Source organism: Schistocerca americana, chromosome 9, assembly GCF_021461395.2.
Source record: "Schistocerca americana isolate TAMUIC-IGC-003095 chromosome 9, iqSchAmer2.1, whole genome shotgun sequence".
NCBI lineage: Eukaryota > Metazoa > Arthropoda > Insecta > Orthoptera > Acrididae > Schistocerca > Schistocerca americana.
The window spans coordinates 178,635,071-178,661,462 of NC_060127.1; the positions used below are offsets into that span (position 1 = coordinate 178,635,071).

Below are 26,392 nucleotides of genomic sequence, written 5' to 3' on the forward strand. Positions count from 1 at the left end.
GGAAAAATTACGGCCGTAGTTTTCCCTTGCTTTCAGCCGTTCGCAGTACCAGCACAGCAAGGCCGTTTTGGTTAGTGTTACAAAGCCAGATCAGTCAATCATCCAGACTGTTGCCCCTGCAACTACTGAAAAGTCTGCTGCCCCTCTTCAGGAACCACACGTTTGTCTGGCTTCTCAACAGATACCCCTCCGTTGTGGTTGCACCTACGGCACGGCCATCTGTATCGCTGAGGCACGCAAGCCTCCCCACCAACGGCAAGGTCCATGGTTCAATGGGGGAAGGGGGGGGGGGTAGTATGTAGTATAACGTAATTTTACTTTTACTGTGAGAAGGGATGTCACCACTTTTTGAGCTTTCATCACGTTCAGCCTTTTCTTTGACTGTGTGAAAAAAGTATAAGTGGCAGGAAGAAGAAGTCCGATTGCACTGAAGGCTGGCAGTGTGAATGGTATAACAAGGTTTCTGATGTGAGGAAATTGCATGAAAAACCAATTTTTAACGCAACTGGTGTGGTATTTCTTCAAATCGGCATTCTTAAAATAAAAACAGTTGCTGAAAATGATAAACAAAAATCTAAAAGACCCGATTGGTCATTGCGGTGGGCGGAACGTGCGTGGGTGAATGCTGACGTAATTGGCACTTGGCGCTACCAACAGAAACTGCAACTTTCAGCTTCACCACGCAATTTTGACTCTCCAACTGCTAGGACACTGGCGTCTCTAGAAATGAAGAAAACAGGGAAGCTGACATGAACTGTCTCTGACAAATCCAATATGAGACCTGCAGTTTCCACATATGTGCATCGTTCTCCTTTCCATTCTTCCTCTAAGGGAGAGAAGCAGGCTGCTAGTTTGTTGATGTACAGAATATATAATAATGGATCAATACTTAAATATGGCAACGGCCTTGCCGCAGTGGATACACCGGTTCCCGTGAGATCACCGAAGTTAAGCGCTGTCGGGCGTGGCCGGCACTTGGATGGGTGACCATACAGGCCGCCATGCGCTGTCGCCATTTTTCGGGGTGCACTCAGCCTCGTGATGCCTACTGACGAGCTACTCGACCGAATAGTAGCGGCTCCGGCCAACGAAAACCATCGTAACGACCGGGAGAGCGGTGTGCTGACCACACGCCCCTCCTATCCGCATCCTCAACTGAGGATGACACGGCGGTCGGGTGGTCCCGTTGGGCCACTTGTGGCCTGATGACGGAGTGCTTATACTTAAATATACAGCTGTAAAACTGGAAGTGTATTTACCATGTGCAGCCGATATTTTTGTAGGCACGTGCGTCGGAAATTCTTCCGTCGACAGATCCATATTTCGATTCTTTTTGTTGATATATCGAGGGCGGAACGCGATCATTTTTAAAATACTGATAAACGGGATCCTCGATACTTTTAAAAACATCAACAGTCCTAGTAGTAGTGCCACAAGAGGACTGACGTACTGAAATACTAATCACATTATTCTTCGGAAAACGGGATTCCAATGCATCATATTATTCCCCACTCTTTTCACTTTTAGCATCATCTCCGTTAAATGCACCGGCCTTACGTCATCTTACTGGGAAGGCTGTATGCATGAATGCGGCCGCTCTACTTGTCGATGTCGGAGCCCACGTCTTGTTGCATGACTAACCTTCCGGAGGAGGAGGAGGAGATTAGTGTTTAACGTCCCGTCGACAACGAGGTCATTAGAGACGGAGCGCAAGCTCGGGTGAGGGAAGGATGGGGAAGGAAATCGGCCGTGCCCTTTCAAAGGAACCATCCCGGCATTTGCCTGAAGCGATTTAGGGAAATCACGGAAAACCTAAATCAGGATGGCCGGAGACGGGATTGAACCGTCGTCCTCCCGAATGCGAGTCCAGTGTGCTAACCACTGTAACCTTCCGGTCTTCCCGCGGAATGAACCTCTGATTAGCCCCAGACAAACAGAATTCAGAAGGCGCGAGATCCATGCTGTAGTGCGGATAAGGCACAACAGTCCAATGATTTTTTTATAAGCTCCTGTCGAATGCGCAGACTTGTGCGAGACCTTGCGATATATTTAAGAAGGAGGCGTTTGTTTGCATTCTTGTGGCGACGAACACGCTGAAGTAATTTCCTCAGAGTCCTGAGGGTAGCACAATACACTTAAGATTTGATCGTTGGACCAAGAAGGACATCAAACAGAATAGCCTGTTAGCATGAGTGACACAAAAGTAGATATCTTAGGTGTTGCCAAACAACTCAAATCACTTAAGAAAGGCAAGTCTTCCGGTCCAGGTGGTATACCAATCAGGTTCCTTTCAGAGTATGCAGACACAATAGCGCCTTTCTTAGCAATCATATACTACCGCTCACATGTCGAAATGTCTGCTCCTATAGGCTGCAAAGTAGGAAAGGTCACACCAATATACAAGAGAGGAAATAGGAGTAACCCATTGAATTACAGACCCATATCACTGACCCCAATTTGCAGTACGATTTTGGAGCATATATTGTACTCGAACATTATGAATCACCTTCAAGAAAATGACTTATTGATACATAACCAACACGGATTCAGAATATATCGTTCTTGTGCAACACAGCTTTATTCCCATGGATTAATGAGTGCTGCCGGGAAGAGATCGATTCCATATTCCTAGATTTCCAGAGGGATTTTGATACCGTTCCTCGCAAGCGACTACTAATCAAATTGCGTGCATGTGGAGTATCGTCTCAGTTGTGTGACTGGATTCGTCATTTCGTCTCAGAGAGGTCATAGTTCGTAGTGATAGACGGTAAAACATCGAGTAGAACAGAACTGATATCTGGCGGTCCGAAAGGTAATGTTCCTGATTTATATAAACGATCTAGGTGATACTCTGAGCAGCCCCCTTAGATTGTCTGCAGATGACGCTGTAATTTACCGTCTAGTAAAATCATCAGACGATCAGTTCCAATCACAAAATGATCTAGAGAGAATTTCTGTATAGTGCAAAAAGTGACAATTGGCACTAAACACAGAAAAGTGCGAGATCATCCACATGGGTACTAAAGGAAATCCGATAAATTTTGGGTATACAATAAATCGCACAAATCTAAGGGCTGTAAATGTGACTAAATACCTAAGAATTACAATTACGAGCAACTCAAATTGGAAAGACCATTTAGATGATATTGTGGGGAAGGCGAAACAATGACTGCGCTTTGTTGGCAGAACACTTAGAAGATGCGACAAACGCACTAAAGAGACAGCCCACATTACACTTTTCCGTCCTCTGCTGGAATATTGCTGCACGGTGTGGGATCCTTACCAGGTACGATTGACAGAGGACATCGAAAAAGTGAAGAGAAGGGCAACCCGTTTCGTGTTGTCGCGCAATAGGGGTGAGAGTGTCACTGATGTGATACGCGAGTTTGGGTGACAGTCACTGAAACAAAGGCGGTTTTCTTTGCGGCGAAATCTGTTCACGAAATTTCGATCACCAACTTTCTCTTCCGAAAGCGAAAATATTTTGTTGACACCCACCTACGTAGGGAGAAATGATCATCGTAATAAAATAAGAGAAATCAGAGCTCGAACGGAAAGGTTTAGGTGCCCCTTTTTCCCACGCGCCGTTCGAGAGTGGAACGGTAGAGAAGTAGCATGAAAATGGTTCGATGAACCCTCCGCCAGGCACTTAAGTGTGAATTGGAGAGTAACCATGTAGATGTAGATGTAGAGTCCCAGAAAACCGCCGCCGTGACTTTACAGGTTAAGGGTGCGCCCCTGAACTGTATGAATTCATGATTTGTTTCCGGTTCGACGTGATGAACCCATCCATGTTCGACAAAGAATTGTCACGATTAGCATTTCCGTGCAGAATGGTCCTTCGTTGCTCTTCGGGGTCTTCTGTTAGGCGGCAAAGAACCTAGCGGGCACACACCTTTGAGTACCCCAACTACCGGGCGGGTGTATTAGCACTACCGACAGAGACGTCAAGTTGATCATCGAGGTGTTTGACTGCGATCCGTCGACCATCTCGAATGAGAGTGTCCGCACGTACCAACACTGCAGGAGTCACAGCTGTACGCGGCCGGCCGGCACGCTGAAGATCGGACTTATTAGAGCGACGGTGTTGCCATCATGACAGACGCCTCACCCACCGTCTCATCGTGCTTTTGTTCCCTGCCGGGTGTTCGTACACAGTCTCCAAGTGCCTATGAATATCTACGATGACACGATTTTCCGCCAAAGGAAATTCAATGACAGTTCTCTGCTTGGAACGCACCTCGTAACAGATGCGAATTTTAGGGCTATGTATAGCGCCTGCTACGTATCGGAACTTCACAAAACTATAGTGGCTGAAATGGGAATCTTCCACAATTTTTGGACAACATGGTTGTGGATATGAAGCAGCGATTAGTATGATTAATCAATCTTAATCGCATTTATTATTATTATACCACGAACCGGTTTCAACCCGAAGTAGGGGTCATCTTATGGCCATTTACACCATTGGTCGACTCCTGTCTACATAACGGCAGCCAACTATTCCACAAAGCCCAACAACAGATTTCGCAATTTTTCAAACCAAGCTGCTCGGGGAAAAAATGTGTTGCATTAATTATTAAACGTCTCTCATACTAAGGTGAGCAAACTATTAAAAGTTTAAATGAAGGTATCAGTATTTCCGGAATACTATTTTGATAAAATGAAGCATACACTTTGCTTCAAGCTACGCCCAAGCTGTACGTGAAAATCCAATGAACTTTGATCCAGTTGCCAGCCGGAGTGGCCGAGCGGTTCTAGGCGCTTCAGTCCGGAACCGCGCAACTGCTACGGTCGCAGGTTCGAATCCTGCCTCGGGCATGGATGTGTGTCATGTCCTTAGGTTAGTTACGTTTACGTAGTTGTAAGTTCTAGGGGACTGATGACCTCAGATGTTTCAGAAGTTAAGTCCCATAGTGCTCAGAGCCATTTGAACAATTGATCTAGTTGTTTGGGGGATTAGCGTGTTGAAACAAAGAGAGGCAAGGCGGGTTTACACTTTTGTTATTGGTATAGACTCAGCACCAATTTTTTCGCCCGGTATCGATTGCTAGGGCCGATATCTGTGCTTTTTACTCCTTAAAATATGATGTCAAGCGGGTGAAGCTTCCTTTTTGGTCTAAAGCCTCTTCATCGTCTGTGCATTTCTTGTCACTAGGGAGAGGCCAGCTGCGGCCACTGTGTGTATACCATCTCCCAGGAAACACTCACTCATAGCTGGTAACCTTTTTTTTTTTTTTACTTTCCTTTTAGTTTGCAATTTCTCTGTCAATTCTTACTGAGTGTTACGATTTTCACTGGATTTTCGTGTCACTGATAGCGACAGCTATATTTTGAACACTTCTGTGACAGGTGGAGGAAATGATCGAGGACATCCAGAAGGCGTTTGAGACGCTGGTGACGCTCTCTGACTGGCTGGACCAGACCACCAAAGAGGCCACCATCACGAAGGTCCGCGCCATGAGCCGGCTGGTCGCCTTCCCCGACTGGCTGGCCAACAGGACCACCTTTGAGGAATACTACCAGGAGGTCAGTCAGCACACACTATGCTAACGCCTACCTATCATTGGGCCATCGTTTTTCTGACTCGTTTGTTACGGATAGAAACGATTTCCTCTCCAGTGTCAACCTCACAATAACACCTGCACGCTACACTATGTGATCAAAGGTATCCGGACACCTGGCTGAAAATGACTTAAAAGTTCATGGCGCCCTCCATCGGTAATGCTGGAATTCAGTATGGTGTTGGTCCACCCTTAGCCTTCGTGACAGCTTCCACTCTCGCAGGCATACGTTCACTCAGCTGCTGGAAGTTTCTTGGGGAATGGTAGCCCATTCTTTGTGGAAAGCTGCACTGAGGAGAGGTATCGACGTCGGTCGGTGAGGCCTGCCACGAAGTCGGCGTTCCAAAACATCCCAGTGGCGTTCTATAGCATTCGGCTCAGGCCTCCGTGCAGGCCAGTACATTACAGGGATGTTACTGTCGTGTAACCACTCCGCCACAGGCCGTGCATTACGAACAGGTGCTCGATCATTTTGAGAGATGTTATCGTTATCCCCGAATTGCTCTTCAACAGTGTGAAGCAAAAAGGTGCTTAAAATATCAATTTAGGCCTGTGCTGTGATAGTGCCAGAAAAACAACAAGGGGTGCAAGCCTGCTCTATGAAAAACACGACCACACCATAACACCACCGCCTCCCAATTTTCCTGTTGTACTACACAGCCGGCCGATGTGGCCTAGCGGTTCTAGGCGCTTCAGTCTGGAACCGCGGTGATGCTACAGTCGCAGGTTCGAATGCTGCCTCAGGCATGGATGTGTGTGACGGCCTTAGGTTAGTTAGGTTTAAGTCTACGAGACTGATGACCTCAGATGTTAAGTCCCATAGTGCTTATAGCCATTTGAACCATTTGTACTACACACGGTGGCAGATGACGTTCACCTCGCATTTGCCATACCCACGCTCTGACATCGGATCGCCACATTGTCTACGGTGATTCGTCACTCCACACGACGTTTTTCCACTGTTCAATCGTCCAATGTTATGCTCCTTACGCCAAGCGAGGCGTCGTTTGGCATTTACCGGCGTGATGTGTGGCATATGAGGAGTGGCTCGAGCATAAAATCCAGTCCGCAGCTCGTGGCCGTGCGGTAGCGTTCTCGCTTCCCGCGCCTGGGTTCCCGGGTTCGATTCCCGGCGGGGTCAGGGATTTTCTCTGCCTCGTGATGACTGGGTGTTCTGTGATGTCCTTAGGTTAGTTAGGTTTAAGTAGTTCTAAGTTCTAGGGGACTGATGAGCATACATGTTAAGTCCCATAATGCTCCGAGCCATTAGAACCATAAAATCCTAGTTTTCTCACCTCCCGCGTAACTGTCATAGTGATTGCAGTGGATCCTGATGCAGTTTGGAATTCTTATGTGATGGTCTGCATAGATGTCTGCCTATTACACATTACGACCCTCTTCAAATGTCGGAGGTCTCTGTCAGTCAACAAACGAGGCCGGCCTGTACGCTTTTCTGCTGTACGTGTTACTTCACGTTTCCAATTCGCTAGCCGGCCGGAGTGGCCGAGCGGTTCTAGGCGCTACAGTCCGGAGCCGCGTGACCGCTACGTTCGCAGGTTCGAATCCTGCCTCGGGCATGGATGTGTGTGATGTCCTTAGGTTAGTTAGGTTTAAGTAGTTCTAAGTTCTAGGGGACTGATGACCATAGCAGTTAAGTCCCATAGTGCTCAGAGCCATTTGAACCAATTCGCTATCACATCGGAGACAGTGAACCTAGTGACGTTTAGGAGTGTGGAAATCTCGCGTACAGACGTATGCCACAAGTGACACCCAATCACCTGACCACGTTCGAAGTCCGTGAGTTCCGCGGAGCGCCCCATTGTGCTCTCTCACGATGTCTAATGACTACTGGGGTCACTGTTATGGAGTATCTGGCAGTAGTTGGCAGCGCAATGCACGTAATATGAAAAACGTATGTTTTTGGGGAAGTCCGGACACTTTTGATCACATAGTGTACGCCAGTCATTTCTTAGATACATACCAATCTGTGTATTTCCCTACAGTTTTAGCCTGTGCAGTTCACATAATTGCGACGTTGCTCTGCACCACTGTTTTTCGGAAAAGCACGTTTTCTCGTCAGTCCGCCTAGCTTTCAATCTACTTTTGTCGCGCAGCGTTTCAGACTCTTCGATTCTCTTCTTCTGCCCCACAGTCCACAGTTTTTTTTTTTTTTTTTTTTTTACCGTACAATGCTACTCTCCAAACGTACAATCTCAGAAATTTCTCCCTCAAATTCACGTTGATGTTTGGTACTACAAAACTTGTTATGACCAGAAGTAGCCCGTGTGCCTACGCTAGTCTACTTTTTATTTTGCTTCCTGGCTAGCAGAATTCCCTCACTTCGTAATCGTCGTGAGCTGCAGTTTCGTCGTTAAATTTGTCGCAAATCTCATTTCATCACGTGCTCATTACTCACTCCGTATTGCGTGCTCATGAGGCAGTTCATACCGTACAGCCGGCCGGTATGACCGAGCCGTTCTAGGCACTTCAGTCTGGAACTGCGCGCGCCCTACGTTCGCAGGTTCGAATCCTGCCTCGGGCATGGATGTGTGTGATGTCCTTAGGTTAGTCAGGTTCAAGTAGTTCTAAGTTCTAGGGGACTGATGACCTCAGATGTTAAGTCGCATAGTGCTCAGAGCCATTTGAACCATTCCATACTGTACAACAGGTCCTGCAGTTCCTCCTCATTTTCAATGAGAATTTCAGTGTCATCAACGAAACTTATCCTTCATATCGTTTCACGAATGTTACTTCTGACCTGTTCTTTTGTACACGTTATTCCCTTTGATGGACAGACCGAAGAAAAGAAGCGGACGAATACATCCCTACACTATATCTTTCTTGGCCTTCCTGTCATGATTTTCCTCAAAAATAAAAGAAACGACTTCGCTATATGTCATGTACATGCACAGACAAATTGCAACTTCAGAAATACTTGATTATTCATTCAGGAGATAGAGTTTCACAAATTGAGCTAGGCAACAACGCATTGGTCCACCTGCCACCCTTACGCAAGCAGTTATTCGGTTTCGCATTCACTGACACAGTTGTTGGATGTCCCCCTGGGGGACAGAGTACCAAACTGTGTCCAGTTGGCCCATTAGATCGTCAAAGTCGCGAGCTTACTGAAGAGCCCTGCCCATAATGCTCCAAGGGTTCTCAATTGGAGAGGGATCCGGCGACCTTGGTGCCGAGGTAGGGTTTAGCAAGCAGTAGAAACTCTCGCCGCGTGCGGGCGGCCGTTATCTTGCTGAAATGTAAGCACAATTTGGCTTGCCATGAAGGGCAACAAAGCAGGCAGTAGGATAGCGTCAACGTACCGCTGTTCTGTAAGTGTGCCGCGGCTCACATCCACAGGAGTCCTGCTATGAGTCCTGAAATGACACCCCAGACTATCACTCCTGATTGTGGGGCTGTATGGTGGCAGAGTCCCAGGTTGGTATCCTGTCGCTAGACAGGGCGTCTCCGGATACTCTTCTCCCTGGAATCTCATTGACTGGTCTTCGGTCGTGAGTCCCGCTCCGAATTAAACCACCACGAGTATAACAGCAGCAAAAATCGAACACACTCTTTTGTAGAGCACATAGGCCTCTATCGAATAACATAAAACGCGCTGCCAAAACCATTTATTATCCAAGCAAAATTTTCAAATAAAGAAACAGGACTTATGTGCCAATCCGGTACATTGGTACTCGGGCTAACGAAAGGGCGTAGTCGCATGTCGTTATGAGGCATGCATACAGCGTGCTGGCATCGACTGATGACAAGAGAACACTGCAAGACAGCGTATGTGTCGGCAGCGGACGGTATCTTCAGCTTGTCGACCCACGAATCGACGAGGACAAGCGCCTACCGTCTGTGGGCCGCTGACGGACGTTGCACAGAGGAAGGAAGTGGCTCCCTCCTCTCGAACAGCATGCATGGGGGCTTCATTATATAAATATGAAATGCAAATACTTTTTAAATTTTTAGTAGTTTCGTCTGTCCGATTACGAAGTCTCGTAAACGGTTGGCCCTGACTACTTTTTGTACGCAATCTGACTGCATAGAACAACAACAAAGAATGAAATGAAAATTTTCGTTAACACAATTAATTAATTAAGTCCCCAGCAACTATAAAACCTACGAAACCAAAGCACAAGTATAACTGTTCTGTGTGTGGACGTATGACTCAACGTACACATCTGGCACGGTTCCTCTTCAATAAGACAAGAAACTTCAAATACCATTTATACTGAAGTGATAAAAAAGTTAGAAATACTATAATTGCGCAAGAAAACCAGAATTACACTCTAATACAAGAACACAAGCCAGATGCTTTGTTGACTGAACCTGTAATGACGCATTATTTGCGACATTAAAACAATGAAAAATAAAGCGAGTTTTGTTACCTTCATATATATTGATGAAAAGCACTCTAATCATTACAATATCTCCATTAGAACAACATCTGCTGTCTATCCCATCAAACAACTGCGTAAAACATGGAACAAGCACTCTCCACTACGACTTCTCGACAAGAACTTTTCTCGACAAGCACTGCCAGTGGAGGCGGCTGAATAATACTCTTTGGCGCAATCTCTGGCGCTGTGGCAGTGTACCCACCTTTCAAGCATCAAGGAGCCCGCCGTCGTTATCCCTCCCATCCGGCAGTCAGATGCTGTAATTATCATTATTATTATTATTATTATTGCTACTGTTGTTGTTGATGTTGTTGGATGCTTATGGCGTCCAGTGTCGTGGTCATCGGCGGCCTTGTATGTAATATTTAAGATTTCTTTCTTTCTCTGAGCCTTGCTCGCCCCAACGCGGGGTCGGCCGTGTTATGACGGATTTGGCAGTGTTAGGTACAGAGGGTGGCCGCATACCCTTCCTGCCGCCAACGCGAACCCCCCAGCACGTAAGTGGTCTACCCAAGCTGTTTGCGTCTAGTTTAAGCCATGAAGCAGTGGGAACGTCTGCAAATGTCTGTGAGTCATGTAACTGGGAAAGAACGTAGGGACCAACCTGTATTCACCTAGCGGGATGTGGAAAACCGCCCAAAAATCACATTCAGGCTGCCCGGCATCCCAGAGCTCGTCGTAAACCGCTGGGAGAATTCGATCCGAGGCCGACGCGCCAACCCGAGTCCAGGAAACAGCGCATTAGCGCTCTTGGCTACCCTGGCGCGTCTAAATTCCATTTAAGATGTTGTTGTTGTTGTTGTGGTCTTCAGTCCCGATACTGGTTTGATGCAGCTCTCCATGCTACTCTACCCTGTGCAAGCTTCTTCATTTCCCGGTACCTACTGCAACCTACATCCTTCTGAATCTGCATAGTGTATTCATCTCTTGGTCTCCCTCTATGATTTTTACCCTCCACGCTGCCCTCCAATATTAAATTGGTGATCCCTTGATACCTCAGAATATACCCTACCAACTGATCCCTTCTTTTAGTCAGGTTGTGAGACAAATTTCTCTTCTCTCAAATTATATTCCATACCTCCTCATTAGTTATGTGATCTACCCATCTAATCTTCAGCATTCTTCTGTAGCACCACATTTTGAAAGCTTCTATTCTCTTCTTGTCCAAACTATTTATCGTCCACGTTTCACTTCCATACATGGCTACACTCCATACAAATACTTTCAGAAACGACTTCCTGACACTTAAATCTATACTCGATGTTAACAAATTTCTCTTCTTCAGAAACGCTTTCCTTGCCATTGCCAGTCTACATTTTATATCCTCTCCACTTCGACCATCATCAGTTATTTTGCTCCCCAAATAGCAAAACTCATTTACTACTTCAAGCGCCTCATTTCCCAATCTAATTCCCTCAGCATCACCCGATTTAATTCTACTACATTCCATTATCCTCGTTTTTCTTTTGTTCGTGTTCATCTTATATCCTCCTTTCAAGGTACTGTCCATTCCGTTCAGCTGCTCTTCCAGGTCCTTTGCTGTCTCTGACAGAATTATAATGTCATCGGCGAACCTCAAAGTATTTATTCCTTCTGCATGGATTTTAATTCCTACTCCGAAGTTTTCTTTCGTTTCCTTTACTGCTTGCTCAATATACAGGTTGAATAACATCGGGGATAGGCTACATCCCTGTCTCACTCCCTTCCCAACCACTGTTTCCCTTTCATGCCCCTCCACTCTTATAACTGCCATCTGCTTTCTGTACAAATTGTAAATAGACTTTCTCTCCCAGTATTTTATCCCTTCCACCTTCAGAATTTGAAAGAGAGTATTCCAGTGAACAGTGTCAAAAGCTTTCTCTAAGTCTACAAATACTAGAAACGTAGGATTGCCTTTCCTTAATCTATTTTCTAAGACAAATAATAGTTTCAGTATTGCCTCACGTGTTCCAACATTTCTGCGGAATCCAAACTGATTTTCCCCGAAGTCGGCCTATACCAGTTTTTGCATTCGTCTGTAAAGAATTCGTGTTAGTATTTTGCACCCGTGGCTTATTAAATTGATAGTTCACATATGTCAACACCTGCTTTCTTTGGGATTTGAATTATTATATTCCTCTTGAAGTCTGGGGGTATTTCGCCTGTCTCATACATCTTGCTCACAAGATGGTAGCGTTTTGTATGGCTGGCTTTCCCAAGGCTGTAAGTAGTTCTAATGGAATGTGCATTTAAGATGAATGTCGTTAAAATAAATCGCTAAAAAGCTAGATAAGATCACACTAGAATACAAACCCATATCACTAACATCTATATGCAGCAGGATTTTGGAACATACATTGTGTTCGAGCATTATGATTTACTTCGAAGACAAAGGTCCAGTGACACACAGTCAACACGGATTTAGGAAACATAGTTCTTGACTAGAGATTTCAAACTGATTCCGTATTTATTGATTTCTAGAAGGATTTTGACGCTGTACCTCACAAGCGGCTTCTGATCAGATTCGGTGTTTATAGTATATCGTTTCAGTTATGCGACGAAATTCGTGATTTCCTGTCAGCGAGGTCATAGTTCTTACTAATTAACACAACACAAAAGTAGTCCTACAGGTCCTCTGCTGTTCCTTATCTATATAAACGATTTTGGAGACTGTCTGACCAGCAGTCTTAGGTTATTGTAGAGGATACTATAAATCAATCAAATTTAAAAGCGGTAAATTAAACTTACTAAGAATAACAATTATAAACAACTTAAATTACACTCATAAATTAAGGATAATTGCAGAATGTGGTGCCACACAACGTGGCATTACACAAAACTGATACTAATAGCATAGGCACATAGGGAACACACACGACACAGATCTGTAAGTCCTCGGTATTGGTGATAAGTAGCGAAAACAGTCCAGAGACACATGTGCTACAAAAGGCCACTGTTTCCTGCGCATGTACCCCGACATCAATATGGGATATGATCACCATGAAAACAGGCCGCACAACGGGTTGGCATACACTGGATGAGGTGTTCGAGCAGCTGCTGGGGTATAGCCTCCCATTCTTGCACCACAGCCTGTCGGAGCTCCTGAAGTGTCCTCGGGGTGTGAAGACGTGCAGCGATACGTCGACCGAGAGCATCACAGTCGTGCTCGATAGGGTTTAGGTCTGGAGAACAGGCAGGCCACTCCATTCGCCTGATATCGTTTCAAGGTACTCCCCCACGATGGCAGGTCGTTTGACCCGTGCGTTATCATCCATCAGGAGGAAGGTGCGACCCACTGCGCCCCTGAATAGACGGACGTACTGGTGCAAAATGACGTCCCGATACACCTGATCTGTTACAGTTCCCCTGTCAAAGACATCCAGGGGTGTACGTGCACCAATCATAATCCCACCCCACACCATCAAACCACGACCTCCATACAGGTCCCTTTCAAGGACATTAAGGGGTTGGTATCTGGTTCCTGGTTCACGCCAGATGAATATCCGAATCCACTGTTCCATTGACCATGTACTATGTTCTCGACACCAGGCTTTACGGCCTCTTCTGTGACCTGGGGTCAGTGGAATGCACGTTACAGGTCCCCGGGCGAATAAACCATGTGTGTTCAGTCATCTGTAGACTGTGTGTCTTTAGACAAATGTTCCAGTGGCTGCGGTAAGGTCCCGAGCAAGGCTACCTGCAGTACTCCGTGGCCGTCTGCGGGCACTGATGATGTGATATCGGTCTTCTTTTGGTGTTGTACGCTGTGGACGTCCCGTACTGTAGCGCCTGGACACGTTTCCTGTCTGCTGGAATCGTTGCCATAATCTTGAGACCACACTTTGTGGCATACGGAGGGCCCGTGCTACGACCTGCTGCGTTTGACCAGTCTCCAGTCGCCCTAGTATTCTACCCCTCATAACGTTATCAATATCTGTTCTTTGAGCCGTTTTCAACACACAGTCACCATTAGCACGTCTGAAAAAGTCTGCACACTTACTCGCTGCACCGTACCCTGACATGTACCAACACACCTCTACGTATGTGGACTGCTGCCAGCGCCACCGTGCGACGATCACAGGTCAAATGCACCGCATGCTCATACCCCGAGGTGATTTAAACCCGCAAACCGCCCGCCAGAGCGTTGTTTCACCATGTATCAGCATTATCCTTAATTCACGAGCGTGAGTGTAGAGAGAACACATAGAAAATGTGGGGAAGGCGATGAAAAGGTTGTGATTTATTAGCAGAATTCTTAGAAGATACAACAGAATTACTAGAGAGACCACCTACAGTACGTTTTTCCTTCGTCTTTGGGATTACTGCAGCGCGGTGCGAGATCCTTACCGGATGGGATTAACCGAGTACATCGACCAAGTCCAAAGAAGAGCAGCAACTTTTGTATTATCCAGAAACAGGGGAGAAAGTGTTACAGACATGACACAGGCGTTTCTTTCTCCTCCGAATGCTAAATTATTTTGATCCACACAGCGAGTAATCATCATCATAATAAAGTAAGGGTAATCAGCGGTGTGAGCGTACAAGCTGTGGAGTGAGATTAGAGCGGCAGATTCCCGCCGCATAGCACGTGGCTGGCGGTTGCTACGGGGCCGTGGCGAGCGGCTAGCGCCTACTCGGCCTTGGAAAAACCCGGGCGCTTGTCAGAGAAGCGTATGGCCGTGTTTTCGCGCTTGGGGGAATATATATTCGAGAGAAAAATTGTTTAAAAAAATTGACTCGCCAGTGTAGCCGAGAGTGCTAATGTGCTGCTTCTGGACTTAGGCAGCCGCGCCGGCCCCGGATCGAATCCTCCCGGCGGATTAACGACGAGGGCCATTGTAGTGGCCAGCCTGGATGAGGTTTTTAGGCCGTTTTCCACATCCCACTAGGTGATTACCAAGCTGATCCCCACGTTCCACTTCAGTTACACCACTCACAGACATCTCAAAACGTTCACACTGTTCAATGACACAGACAGCTGAGGTACACAAATTCCTTCCCAGGGGTTACAGGGTGGCGACAGGAAGGCATCCGGCCACCCCTTAACATTAAATTTGCCAAATCCGTTCCTAACCATACCAACCCTGCGACCTTGGCATAAAGGCATCAGTAAAAGAAAGAAAGAAAAATTGATAAAACTAAAACTAAGAGTGACACGGAGATGCAAGCTGGCAGTCATGGACAGAAAAATATGTGAAACTAAATTATCTAGACGCACCACAAAAATATATAATAGTTTAAAAGTAATTGTCGTCTTAAAAATTGTAAAATTTGTTCATATTAATCGGCCAAAGCATTGCCGAGATATTAGCTTTATATGATCATTCCATTTTAAATCACTCCTAATGCGTACTCCCAGAAATTTATGGAATTAACTGCTTCCAGTTGCTGACCTGCTATTTTGTAGCTAAATGATAAGGGAACTATCTTTCTATGTATTCGCAGCACATTACACTTGTCTACATTGAGATTCAATTGCCATTCCCTGCACCATGCGTCAATTCGCTGCATATACTCCTGCATTTCAGTACAATTTTCCATTGTTACAACCTCTCGATATACCACAGCATCATCTGCAAAAAGCCTCAGTGAACTACCGATGTCATCGACAAGGTCAATTATGTATACTTTGAATAGCAATGGTCCTATGACACTCCCCTGCGGCACACCTGAAATCACTCTTACTTTGGAAGACTTCTCTCCATTGAGAATGACATGCTGCGTTCTGTTATCTAGGAACTCTTCAATCCAATCACACAATTGGTCTGATAGTCCATATGCTCTTACTTTGTTCATTAAACGACTGTGGGGAACTGTATCGAACGCCTTGCGGAAGTCAAGAAACACGGCATCTACCTGTGAACCCGTGTCTATGGCCCTCTGAGTCTCGTGCACGAATAGCGCGAGCTGGGTTTCACACGACCGTCTTTTTCGAAACCGATACTGATTCCTACAGAGTAGATTTCTAGTCTCCAGAAAAGTCATTATACTCGAACATAATACGTGTTCCAAAATTCTACAACTGATCGACGTTAGAGATATAGGTCTATAGTTCTGCACATCTGTTCGACGTCCCTTCTTGAAAACGGGGATGACCTGTGCCCTTTTCCAATCCTTTGGAACGCTACGCTCTTCTAGAAACCTACGGTACACCGCTGCAAGAAGGGGTGCAAGTTCCTTCGCGTACTCTGTGTAAAATCGAACTGGTATCCCATCAGGTCCAGGGGCCTTTCCTTTTTTGAGCGATTTTAATTGTTTCTCTATCCCTCTGTCGTCTATTTCGATATCTACCATTTTGTCATCTGTGCGACAATCTAGAGAAGGAACTACAGTGCACTCTTCCTCTGTGAAACAGCTTTGGAAAAAGACATTTAGTATTTCGGCCTTTAGTCCGTCATCCTCTGTTCCAGTACCATTTTTGGTCACAGAGTGTCTGGGCATTTTGTTTTGATCCACCTACCGCTTTGACACAAGACCAATATTTCTTAGGATTTCCTGCAAGTCAGTACATAGAACTTTACTTTCGAATTCATTGAACGCTTCTCGCATAGCCCTCCTCACACTACATTTCGCTTCGCGTAATTTTTATTTGTCTGCAAGGCTTTGGCTATGTTTATGTTTGCTGTGAAGTTCCCTTTGCTTCCGCAGCAGTTTCCTAACTGAGACCACCCACATCTCTGGGCCACTTAATTAAGCTGAGTTTAGCAAATATATGTTTTTTCGTGCCATAGCACGTTGGGGTTCGAGAAAAAGTATTCAAACCTCAATGAGTAGTGCCCACAACTGTCGTACAGCTCACATGGAGAGATATAGGCGTTCATTTTTTCCGCGCGCTGTTCGAGAGTGGAGTAATAGAGAATTATTGTGAAAGTGCTTAGATGAACCCTCTGCCAGGCACTTAACTGTGATTTGCAGAGCGTCCATGTCGATGTAAACGTTCTCTCTCTTTCTCCCTCTCTCTCTTTCTCTTTCACTCTCTCTCTTTCTCTCTCTGCCTCATCCTCTCTCTCTCTCTCTCTCTCTCTCTCTCTCTCTCTCTCTAACAGTACACACACAATCCCTTCGGTATATAACTAAAGACTGTCGACCGAATTCGACAAACGACGCATCACTAACACTCAATGCACGATACGCTGTGTAGAGATCTGGAATTTAGCCAGATCGCTGGTCCAAACTTCACACCACCATATCTCCACGACCTTGGCAGCCAAATACTGATGACGATAATTTCTCATCAGGATTCGAACCATGTACCTCCCATATGAGTGCCACCTCAAAGGCATGAGATATCTGCTACGGAGGAGAGTATGCCTTTGTTCGTTACGGGTCGTTCAGTTTCTAACAAACATCGAGACACTAACATTATTTTCAGTCTATTATCTGTCAACAGCTGTAAGCGGTGATTACAGCCGTATGTGGCAGGTACATTTGTTAGTTTCACTAACGATTTGGAAAGCAAGAGACAGGTTTCCTGTTTAGGGATGCAATGTCGTATGGCTAGGACCTCCCGTCGGGTAGACCGTTCGCCTGGTGCAAGTCATTTGAGTTGACGCCACTTCGGTGACTTGCGTGTCGATGAGGATGAGATGATGATGATTAGGACACCAACACAACACCCAGTCTCTGAGCGGAGAAAATCTCCGACCCAGCCGGGAATCGAATCCGGGTTCCTTGGCATGACATTCTGTCACGCTGACCACTCAGCTACCGGGGCGGACTGTTTAGGGATTATCTCATGTTACAAGGCGGCCAACAAACTGTTGTCTTCGAACAATTTCCCTGTTGAGGGTGACAGTATATCTTCCCTACATAAATGCCACATTTTTGGTGTGTATGAGGATTTTCACTGAGATTTGTCACCTTTCATTGTTTCATGTTACGCTGGTCCCTGCCCGTCTTCCCTGTTTGACCACTAGTGTGTCGTTGTTTCATCAGCACAGAACATCTCCTAACGTTGGGTGTTCATGAAGAGTCCCACTTTCTTGGCGTAGCTACTGCTTATTTGTACTGGGAAAGCAGGCGAAGTTAGTTCGTCTCAATCATCCTGCCAGCACGTAAGCAAGTTATGTACTGATTTTTGACTGTGTGCTCTAAAGAAACCTGGTGATCTTATGGAACACATTATTTAAACATATCCTCCAAATCTTTACAGTGTGTTATCTATTGAGCCAGGTTAAAACTCATGAATAAATTGATGTGTTTTCCAATCGCGCGAGTGATGTAAGCAAATTTCTTTGAGTTTCTGTTTACTGAAACCCTCTGCGACAATCCACTATATCCTCATTCCTGAATTGTATGAATTCAGTTTGTTAATTAAGTGCTTTGTGATAGGATTTTTAATGTATGACTTTCGATAGTTGTCTTTATAATGGATACTTTCGTAATATTTGCTTCCCACAGCTGGAGATCCAGGTGGGGGAACATCTGGAGAATATGCTGGGAATCCTGCGGTTGCAAGTCTACTCCATGCTGTCGACTTTACGAACCACAAACAATAACGTCAGGTAAGATAAATTTTCATGTGATGGGATCAAAATATTTTTTACAATAATAACACATACCTACGATGAACATACCTATTGGAGGTAACAAAAAAATCATATTTCGATTTACAAGGTCCACGCTGTGTAGGTAAGCAAGCAAAGACCGCATTATGACCTTAATGGTCCATTCAGGACCCACCAGCCGCCGTCTCATCCGTGGGAAACCACCTGTACTGTAACTGGTGCGCTGCAAGGGCTTCAGCAACTGGCGCGTGTAATGCCCTCGTATGACTTGCTGCTGTCATGAGCATCTACGGAGAGAGGTAGAAGGACAGCGAAACTACGACTATGCGCTAAATGGTGGAAAGTCCACGCCTCTACATAGAAAGTGGGGTTCGCAGGCTTAACTGCTCTGTTAAGTAGCACAGATGGTGGGTGATCTTAGCATCTCGGCCGAAAGAGCACAATGCTGGTGCACGCACAAGTGTTTCGCAGCACACCGTTCATCACACGTTGTTGAACATGGATCTCCGCAGCAGACCATCCCTGTGTGTTCATATGTTGGCCCAACGATATCGTCAGTTACGATTGTAGTGGCGGCGGGACCATTGGAATTCGACTGTCTGTCAATGGAAACGAGTCGGCACTTCACACTTTTGCTACACTAGGTCGCAGGTCGTCTCCACAAGTACTGTGATGGAGGTGAATGGCGGCTCAAAACGTGCAGCGCGCCACGGACGTAGGCTGCTGGAGGCAGTATTATGCTATGGGAGACATTCTTCTGCTCATGCGTGGGACCTGTGGTAGTAATCAAAGACACGCTGACAGCTGCGGACAACCTGAATCTCTCCATGCTTGGTGTCTTCCCCGATGGTGATGTCATCTTTCAGCAGTCGGAGCCAGAACTGTGATATAGTGGTTTAAGGAGCATTTTAGTGAACTGACGTTGATGTCTCGGCGACCATGTAAATCCTATGAAACCCATACGGGTCGCTATCGTGCGCCATCAGCGAGTACGCCAGACAGCGGCCTTTTTTATGCGAATCACATGACCTTTGCGTAGACATCTCATGCTACATACCTCAACAAACCCACCAAGAAACTGTCGGATACCTGATACGCAGAATCGGTGATGTATTTCGTTTCAAAGACGGACAGACTAGCTATTAAACAGGTGGTCATAATGTTTTGGTTCATCAGTGCATGTAAGTGCTGTATAAAATATTTATGCTGGAATACATCGTTAGTTCTTCAGTCACACATTGCTATGGTTGGTAAAATCTGTATATTTTTAAAGCTAATTATGTAAAGTATACTTCGTCGGTCCTGCACCATGTGTAACCTTGAAACATAATACACTCATGCTCATAAACTAAGGATAATTGCAGAATGTGGTGCCACACAACATGGCGCTACACAAAACAGGCGCTAATAGAACAGGCACATAGGGAACACACACGACACAGCTCTGTAAGTCCAAGGGTATTGGAGGTAAGTTAAGAAAACCGTGCCGAAACACATGTGCTACAAAACGCCCCTGTTTCCTGCGCATATACCCCGACATCAATATGGGATATGATCACCATGCACACGTACATAGGCCGCACAACGGGTTGGCATACTCTGGATAAGGTGCTCGAGCAGCTGCTGGGGTATAGCCTCCCATTCTTGCCCCAATGCCTGTCGGAGCTCCTGAAGTTCAAATGGTTCATAAGGCTCTGAGCACTATGGGACTTAACATCGGTGGTCATCAGTCCCCTAGAACTTAGAACTACTTAAACCTAACTAACCTAAGGACATCACACACATCCATGCCCTATGCAGGATTCGAACATGCGACCGTAGCAGTCGCGCGGTTCCGGACTGAGCGCCTAGAACCGCTAGACCACCGCGTATGTGGCATGTCAAATGCACCGCGTGGTCATATCCCGAGGTGATTCAAACCCGCAAACCGCCCACCAGAGCTTTGTTTCATCATGTATCAGCATTATCCTTAATTTATGAACATGAGTGTAGATCTTTTTCCATGGAACATATGATACTAGAAATTAACTGAGTTTCGTTAACGGCTAAACAATTTTACTTCTCTTATAATTTAAAATTTGAGTTACTTTCCAACATCTTCAGTTTCTAAATATATTTAACTTTTTGATACAACTGGTATGAATTCCTACTAGGGATCAAACTTAGTCCTGGTTTTGAGCGAATACAGGTTATTATCAGTTGTGAATTCAGAGTTAATGCAATTTACGAACGTAAAGAGAGATAAAATTGGCAGTTAAATTAATTTTCTTCACCTCTTTAACCCAGTTTTGTGATTACCACTCAAAGCACTCCCAGAATGCTTTCATCTACTTTGTCTCTGTTTTTTCAATTACAATATCAGGCAATATTTTATGACGTGTGCACAGGAGAAAACGTTGCCTAATGAACGGTAATTACGTTTTTCAGTGCGGACTGGGCCAGCGATCCTACAACTGTCAACGCGTACCACACATTCCAGTCCAACGCTATCAGTAAGTAATAAACACAAGAACTCTTTATCATGCCAATTAAGTAAAACCTGAACATAACAGAAAAATGAATATGAAATCCTGCAACAGTGTTCTTCATAGATTCTTTGGGTCGCTGACTAAGAACCGGATGTCAGAACTACAAAATTGAAAACGGCGGATCCAATTTAGCGGATCAAAAATTAGAAATTTTGCGGATTCAAGTAGGCCTACGGGCACAAAGTATTTTGAGGTCGCTGATGATGAATTATAAGTCGAAACTGCTGTTCTGAAATGTTGAAAGACGCTCGTTTTTTGCTCTCCTTTCATATTTTTTATAATATTTAATCCCCCATTTTTGGTCGGTCACTGTCATGCCCAGTTGGTTTTTAATTTTCTACACTTACAAACATACTGTTACTGAGGACGAGGCAAGGAATCTCTGTTTTATTTTCTTAAAAACTGCAGTCTCTCCTCTCAAGTAGCCATAATGGAGTCCTTTTTCCTGCCTAGACTGTCTAGCTTGAAAGCGTGACTCGTTCGTTTGAATACCTTGTCTGGACCAAAGAAGCCCCTTTACTTATTCTCACAAGTATCCGTACTAGCCTTTGAAACCTTGCCTCTCTTGTATGTTTGGTGTCGCAAAGAAAACTCGTTTAGCTTGAAAGCATGAATCGTTCATTTGAATAGCCTTGTCGTGGCCGAATAAGCCCCTTTACTTATTGTCACAAGTAGCAGTACCAACCTTTGAAACCTTGGCTCTCCTGCGTGTTTGGCGACGCAAAGAGAGCTAGTTTAGCTTGAGAGCATGGCTTCTTCGTTTGAATGCCTTATGTGGACCACGGAAGCCCCTTTACTTATTCTCACAAGCAGCAGTACCAACCTTTGAAACCTTGCCTCGCCTGCACGAATGGTGGCGCAAAGAGGTCCCCCTGCTTACTATAATAGTTGACACAGCAATTTTGCGCGGCCTCGTTGGCTAGAAATGCGAGTGCCACTTTCCGTCCCCACAAAGTTGTGATTCTGCTTTGAACAAGGTAGAGAGGCTGAATTCGCGAGAGAGATTGTGTTCCTGCCGTTGATGGGTAAGCGTGTGTTCCTAGAGGACAAAGATTTAGACTAACGTCTGTTAGAAACCCCGAAACTTGAAAGCACGAGCGCTTGCTTGTTCTATTATACAGGGTGTAAATTTTAAGTTGACAAGCCAGAATAACTTGAAAAATAAGCTTCACACTAAAAAGTGCGTAGAAACCAAAGTTGATTATTTTCGAGGGGGACATCTGTTGGTGCTAAAATTAGCCCGCCACCCCAGCTCCCTGGAGTGGGGCTGGAGGCAATTTTAAAATTTCAAATGGGGACCCCCATGTTTTATTGCAGAATCAGATTCTACATAAAAAACTACGTATATTTTGTCTTAAACATTAGTTTTGATTCTTGGTAGATGGCGCTGTAATCCAAGAAAATCCATGTTCTCATTTTTGCGTGGAAAATGATTACGGATAAATAAAAAATACTTATTTACTACGTAAATTTTGATTCTCTAAAACTAGAACTGTCCCTCTCTCCCCATAGGGTGGGGTTTGAGAGAGGGGAATAACAGTTTTACAAATGTTGAACCAAATATTAATTTTTTCTGCAGATTCAGATAAGTATTGTTTGTTTCGTGGTCATGAGGCCACACAACTTTTAATTATCCAACAAATCATCTGACTAGCTAACTAACCAAACATCGTTTTTAAGTTTTTTTATTTATCCATAACCATTTTCCACGCAAAAATGAGAACATGGATTTTCTTGAATTACCGTTAGTTAGACCTCATGCATGTGCAGACACCAGTGAGTATTTTTGTAACCGTTGTAAGTAGGCTGTTTAGGTTTTTATATTGGTAACGCCACGTAGCGCTCTGTATGACAATCACTGGCTGTGCTGTGTGCAGTCTGTGGCTGGTTGGCATTGTTGTAATATTCGGTATTCTAGTGTTGGGCAGTTGGATGTGAACAGCGCGTAGCGTTGCGCAGTTGGAGGTGAGCCGCCAGAAGTGGTGGATGTGGGGAGTGAGATGGCGGAGTTTTTAGAGCGGATGATCTGAACGTGTGTCCATCAGAGAGAGTAAATTTGTAAGATTGGATGTCATGAACTGATATATATATTCTGACTTTTGAACGCTATTACGGTAAATACATTGTTTATTCTCCATCAAAAGCTTTCATTTGCTAACTATGTCTATTAGTAGTTAGTGCCTTCAGTAGTTTGAATATTTTATTTAGCTGGCAGTATTGGCGCTCGCTGTATTGCAGTAGTTCGAGTAACGAAGATTTCTGTGAGGTAAGTGATTCGTGAAAGGTATAGGTTGATATCAGTCAGGGCCATTCTTTTGTAGGGATTATTCAAAGTCAGATTGCGTTGCGCTAAAAATATTGTGTGTCAGTTTAGTGTTGATCAGATATCATATGATATCATATCAGCACAGTCATTCATTAATTTTTCTAAGGGGACGTTTCACCGTTAATTTATGGCAAGACAAGTTCTTGTTGCTTTGTTACTGATTGTAAAACTATTTGGCGAACGGCTGATTATAGTATTGCGTAAAAGTATAATATTATACGTGACACTGTACTAAGTTACAGATCGTGTGATGAATGCTCCAGTGAGTTACCTAGCATGAAGAACGGATCCTACTTTGCTGTTCTTACTTACCTGTAGCGGTTTGTTTCCCGGTTTAGGTATCTTCAGTGGCGTCTGCATGTTAATCCTCACTATTTCTTCGTAATCACTAACGTGAATTTCTCGTAATAGCGGTCAGGCTCCGTCATTCTCCCCCTTTCCCACTCAATTCCTTATTGAGAGACTTGACTGCTTAAATAAACGTTCATGCAGATATAATGTTAAATTGTGGTAGACTAATCAAATCCCGTTTGTAAGCAATACTGAGATTTACTGTAATAAACTAATGTTGGGTATTCCCTGCATTAATGATACGAGGTGCGGCTAGAAAAAAACCGGACTGATGCTGGAAAAAACATTTATTTACAATTATTTACAATTTCATGTTATCTCCTTCAATGTACTCTCCTCCTCGGTCTCTACACCGCTCCATACGAATTTTCCACTGTTCATAGCAATGCTGCAGATCATTTTCGGTAAGTCCATACATTACTTCCGTCGCTTTTTCTTTTACTGCTTCAACAGTCTCAAACCTAGTTCCTTTCAAAGCTGACTTGACTTTAGGGAAAAGAAAAAAGTCACAGGGGGCCAAATCAGGTGAGTAGGGTGGATGATCTAAGATGGGAATGTTGTGTTTTGCCAAAAACGTCTTCACTGACAACGCACTGTGAGCTGGGGCATTGTCTTGGTGAAGGATCCATGACTTTTTTCTCCACAAATCGTTCCGTTTTCTCCGTACTCGCTCACGTAGGGTAGCTAGGACGCTAATGTAGTAATGCTGATTCACTGTTTGTCCCTCTGGTACCCAATCAATGTGCACAATCCCTTTGATGTCAAAAAAAACAATCATCATTGCCTTGAATTTCGATTTTGACATTCGTGCTTTTTTTTTGTCGTGGAGAACCAGGAGTTTTCCAATGCATCGATTGGCGTTTAGTTTCAGGATCGTAAGTAAAAAACCACGATTCATCGGAAGTAATAACATTTTGTAAAAAGGTGGGATCACTTTCAATGTTTTCCAGGATGTCAGAACAAATCATTCTTCGGCGTTCCTTCTGTTCAATTGTGAGACACTTTGGAACCATATTTGAACACACTTTGTTCATGTTGAAACTTTCATGAAGAATCTGCCTAACACTTTCCTTGTCAACTCCTGTTAACTCAGACACTGCTCTGATTGTTAAACGGCGATCTTGTCGAACAAGTTTACCGATTTTTTCAATGTTTGCATCAGTTTTTGCTGACAATGGTCTGCCAGTGCGAGTTTCATCACTGGTGTCTTCGCGGCCATCTTTAAATCGTTTAAACCACTCAAACACTTGTGTTCGCGATAAACAATCATCGCCGTACACTTGTTGTAACATTACAAACGTTTCACTTGCAGATTTTCCTAGTTTCAAACAAAATTTGATGTTAACACGCTGTTCTTTCTGTACACTCAACATTTTCCGACGCACAGACAAAACGTCAACTACTTAAAACAGACGCCACGGGCAGACTGAGTGCAGGAGGCAGATGAAACTCGAGCAGTAGGCGGAGCGAGAGTCACGTGACAGGCCACGTGACTTTTAGCCATATTGCATTCGTTTTATTGTTTCACCAGTACTAGTCCGGGTTTTTTCTAGCCACACCTCGTATACACTGATCAGCCAGAACATTGTAAGCACCGACCTACTATCGATATAGACCCGTCCAGGCGATAGCGGCGTCACCTGGCAAGGAATGACTGCTAGTCAGAGACACCCATGGTGCGTGTACCGTAGTACCAGTGAGAGCGCTGTCCGCGTGTAGAACGGGGAAGGCGCGCGAATAATCTGAGTTGTGATGGCGACTTCAACATGTGGTTAAACGACGTCAAGATGCCGTGTAGGTGGGCGGCCTCCCCTCAAAACAGATGTCGGTCGTCGTAGGTTCAAAAATGGTTCAAATGGCTCTGAGCACTATGGGACTTAACTTCTGAGGTCATCAGTCCCCTAGAACTTAGAACTACTTAAACCTAACTAACCTAAGGACATCACACACACATCCATGCCCGAGGCAGGATTCGAACCTGCGACCGTAGCGGTCGCGCGGTTCCAGACTGTAGCGCCTAGAACTGCTCGGCCACTCCGGCCGGCGGTCGTCGTAGGCCGGGCAGAGTGACAAAACAGGACAGACGGCGAACTGTGGCGGAACTAACATCAGACTTTAACAGTGGACAGATTGTAGGTGTGTCTGAACACACAGTGCACCAAACACTCCTAGCGATGGGCCTGTGCACCCGTCGACCCATGCACGTGCCAATGTTGACACCAAAACGTCGCCAACTACGACCGAAACGAGCACTTGACCATCGGCACTGGACGCTGACGTAGTGGCAGAGCGTTGCACGGCCTGACGAATCCCGATACCTTCTTCGTCACGCCGATGGGAGGACGCAAATCCGTCGTCTTCCAGGGCAACAGCTCTTTGGCACCTGTAATGCCGGACAGAGACAAGCTAGCGGCTGCTCCATTATGTTCTAGTGAACATTCACTTGCGAATCCCTGGGTCCAGTGGACGTCGTCCAAGGCACCATGAGGGCCAGTCATTATCGTACGCTGGTTACAGACTACGTACACCCCTTCATGACGATCATGTTTCCCGACGGCAGTGGCATTTTTCAGCAAGATAATGCGTTACGTCGCAAGGCCAGAAGTGTAATGAAGTGGTTCGAGGAACAAAGTGGCGAGTTCCAGTTGATGTGCTGGCCTTCAACTCGCCGGGCGGCTCTAGGCGCTCCAGTCTGGAACCCCGCGACCGCTACGGTCGCAGGTTCGAATCTTGC

General features: G+C 45.2%; 1 protein-coding gene and 1 pseudogene across 1 annotated transcript in view; both read left to right on the forward strand.

The window, feature by feature from the left end:
- LOC124550796 (neprilysin-1-like) overlaps positions 1-26,392 on the forward strand; it is a 487,987-nt gene that overhangs the window by 385,811 nt on the left and 75,784 nt on the right. The window contains exons 14-16 of the mRNA XM_047125521.1: positions 5,353-5,529; positions 18,347-18,450; positions 20,881-20,945. Of these exons, the coding sequence (XP_046981477.1) occupies positions 5,353-5,529; positions 18,347-18,450; positions 20,881-20,945 (346 nt within the window). The remainder of the gene's footprint in view (positions 1-5,352; positions 5,530-18,346; positions 18,451-20,880; positions 20,946-26,392) is intronic.
- Positions 898-1,015, forward strand: LOC124551442 (annotated as a pseudogene).